General features: G+C 79.4%; 1 protein-coding gene across 1 annotated transcript; it reads left to right on the top strand.

Moving 5' to 3' along the window:
* Nucleotides 1–3: 3 nt before the first annotated feature.
* On the top strand, nucleotides 4–600 carry LOC109365279 (protocadherin gamma-A12-like; the record flags this gene model as incomplete). The annotated part of the gene is made up of 1 exon (XM_019611947.1): nucleotides 4–600. A coding segment is annotated over one exon (597 nt), but the record flags the coding sequence as incomplete, so codon positions are not given.
* Between the last annotated feature and the right edge of the window lie 6 nt (nucleotides 601–606).

Raw genomic sequence — 606 nt, 5'->3', positions numbered from 1 at the left:
CCGCTGCGGGTGCTGTCCCCGCCGGCGGCGGCGTCGGGTCCGGGTCCGGGCTCGAGCTCGGGCTCGGGGTCCGTCGCGGGCGCGTGGAGCTGGGCGGGCGTGGAGCTGGCGCCGCGGTCGGCGGAGCCCGGCGCGCTGGTGGCCAAGGTGGTGGCGGTGGACGCGGACGCGGGGCAGAACGCGTGGCTGTCGTACGAGCTGGCCAAGGCGACGGAGCCGGGGCTGTTCCGCGTGGGGCTGCACAGCGGCGAAGTGCGCACGGCGCGCTCGCCGCTGGCCCGCGACGCGGCCCGGCACAGCCTGGTGGTGGTGGTGAAGGACCGCGGGCGGCCGGCGCTGTCGGCCACGGCCACGCTGACGGTGGTGCTGGCCGAGAGCGTGGCCGAGCTGCTGTCGGAGCTGGGCAGCGCGGCGGCGCCGGCCGAGCCCGCGGGCGGCCTGACGCGCTGGCTGGTGCTGGCCGTGGCGGCCGTGTCGTGCCTCTTCGTCGCCTTGCTGCTGCTGCTGCTGGCGCTGCGCCTGCGCCGCTGGCGCTTTTCGCGGCCGCCTCGGCCGCCGTCGGCCGGCGGCGCCTGGCGCGGCGTCCCGGCCTCGCACTTCGTGGGC

This window comes from Meleagris gallopavo, unplaced genomic scaffold (assembly GCF_000146605.3).
Source record: "Meleagris gallopavo isolate NT-WF06-2002-E0010 breed Aviagen turkey brand Nicholas breeding stock unplaced genomic scaffold, Turkey_5.1 ChrUn_random_deg7180001287948, whole genome shotgun sequence".
Lineage (NCBI taxonomy): Eukaryota > Metazoa > Chordata > Aves > Galliformes > Phasianidae > Meleagris > Meleagris gallopavo.
This window is presented reverse-complemented; position numbering and strand designations above follow the sequence as displayed.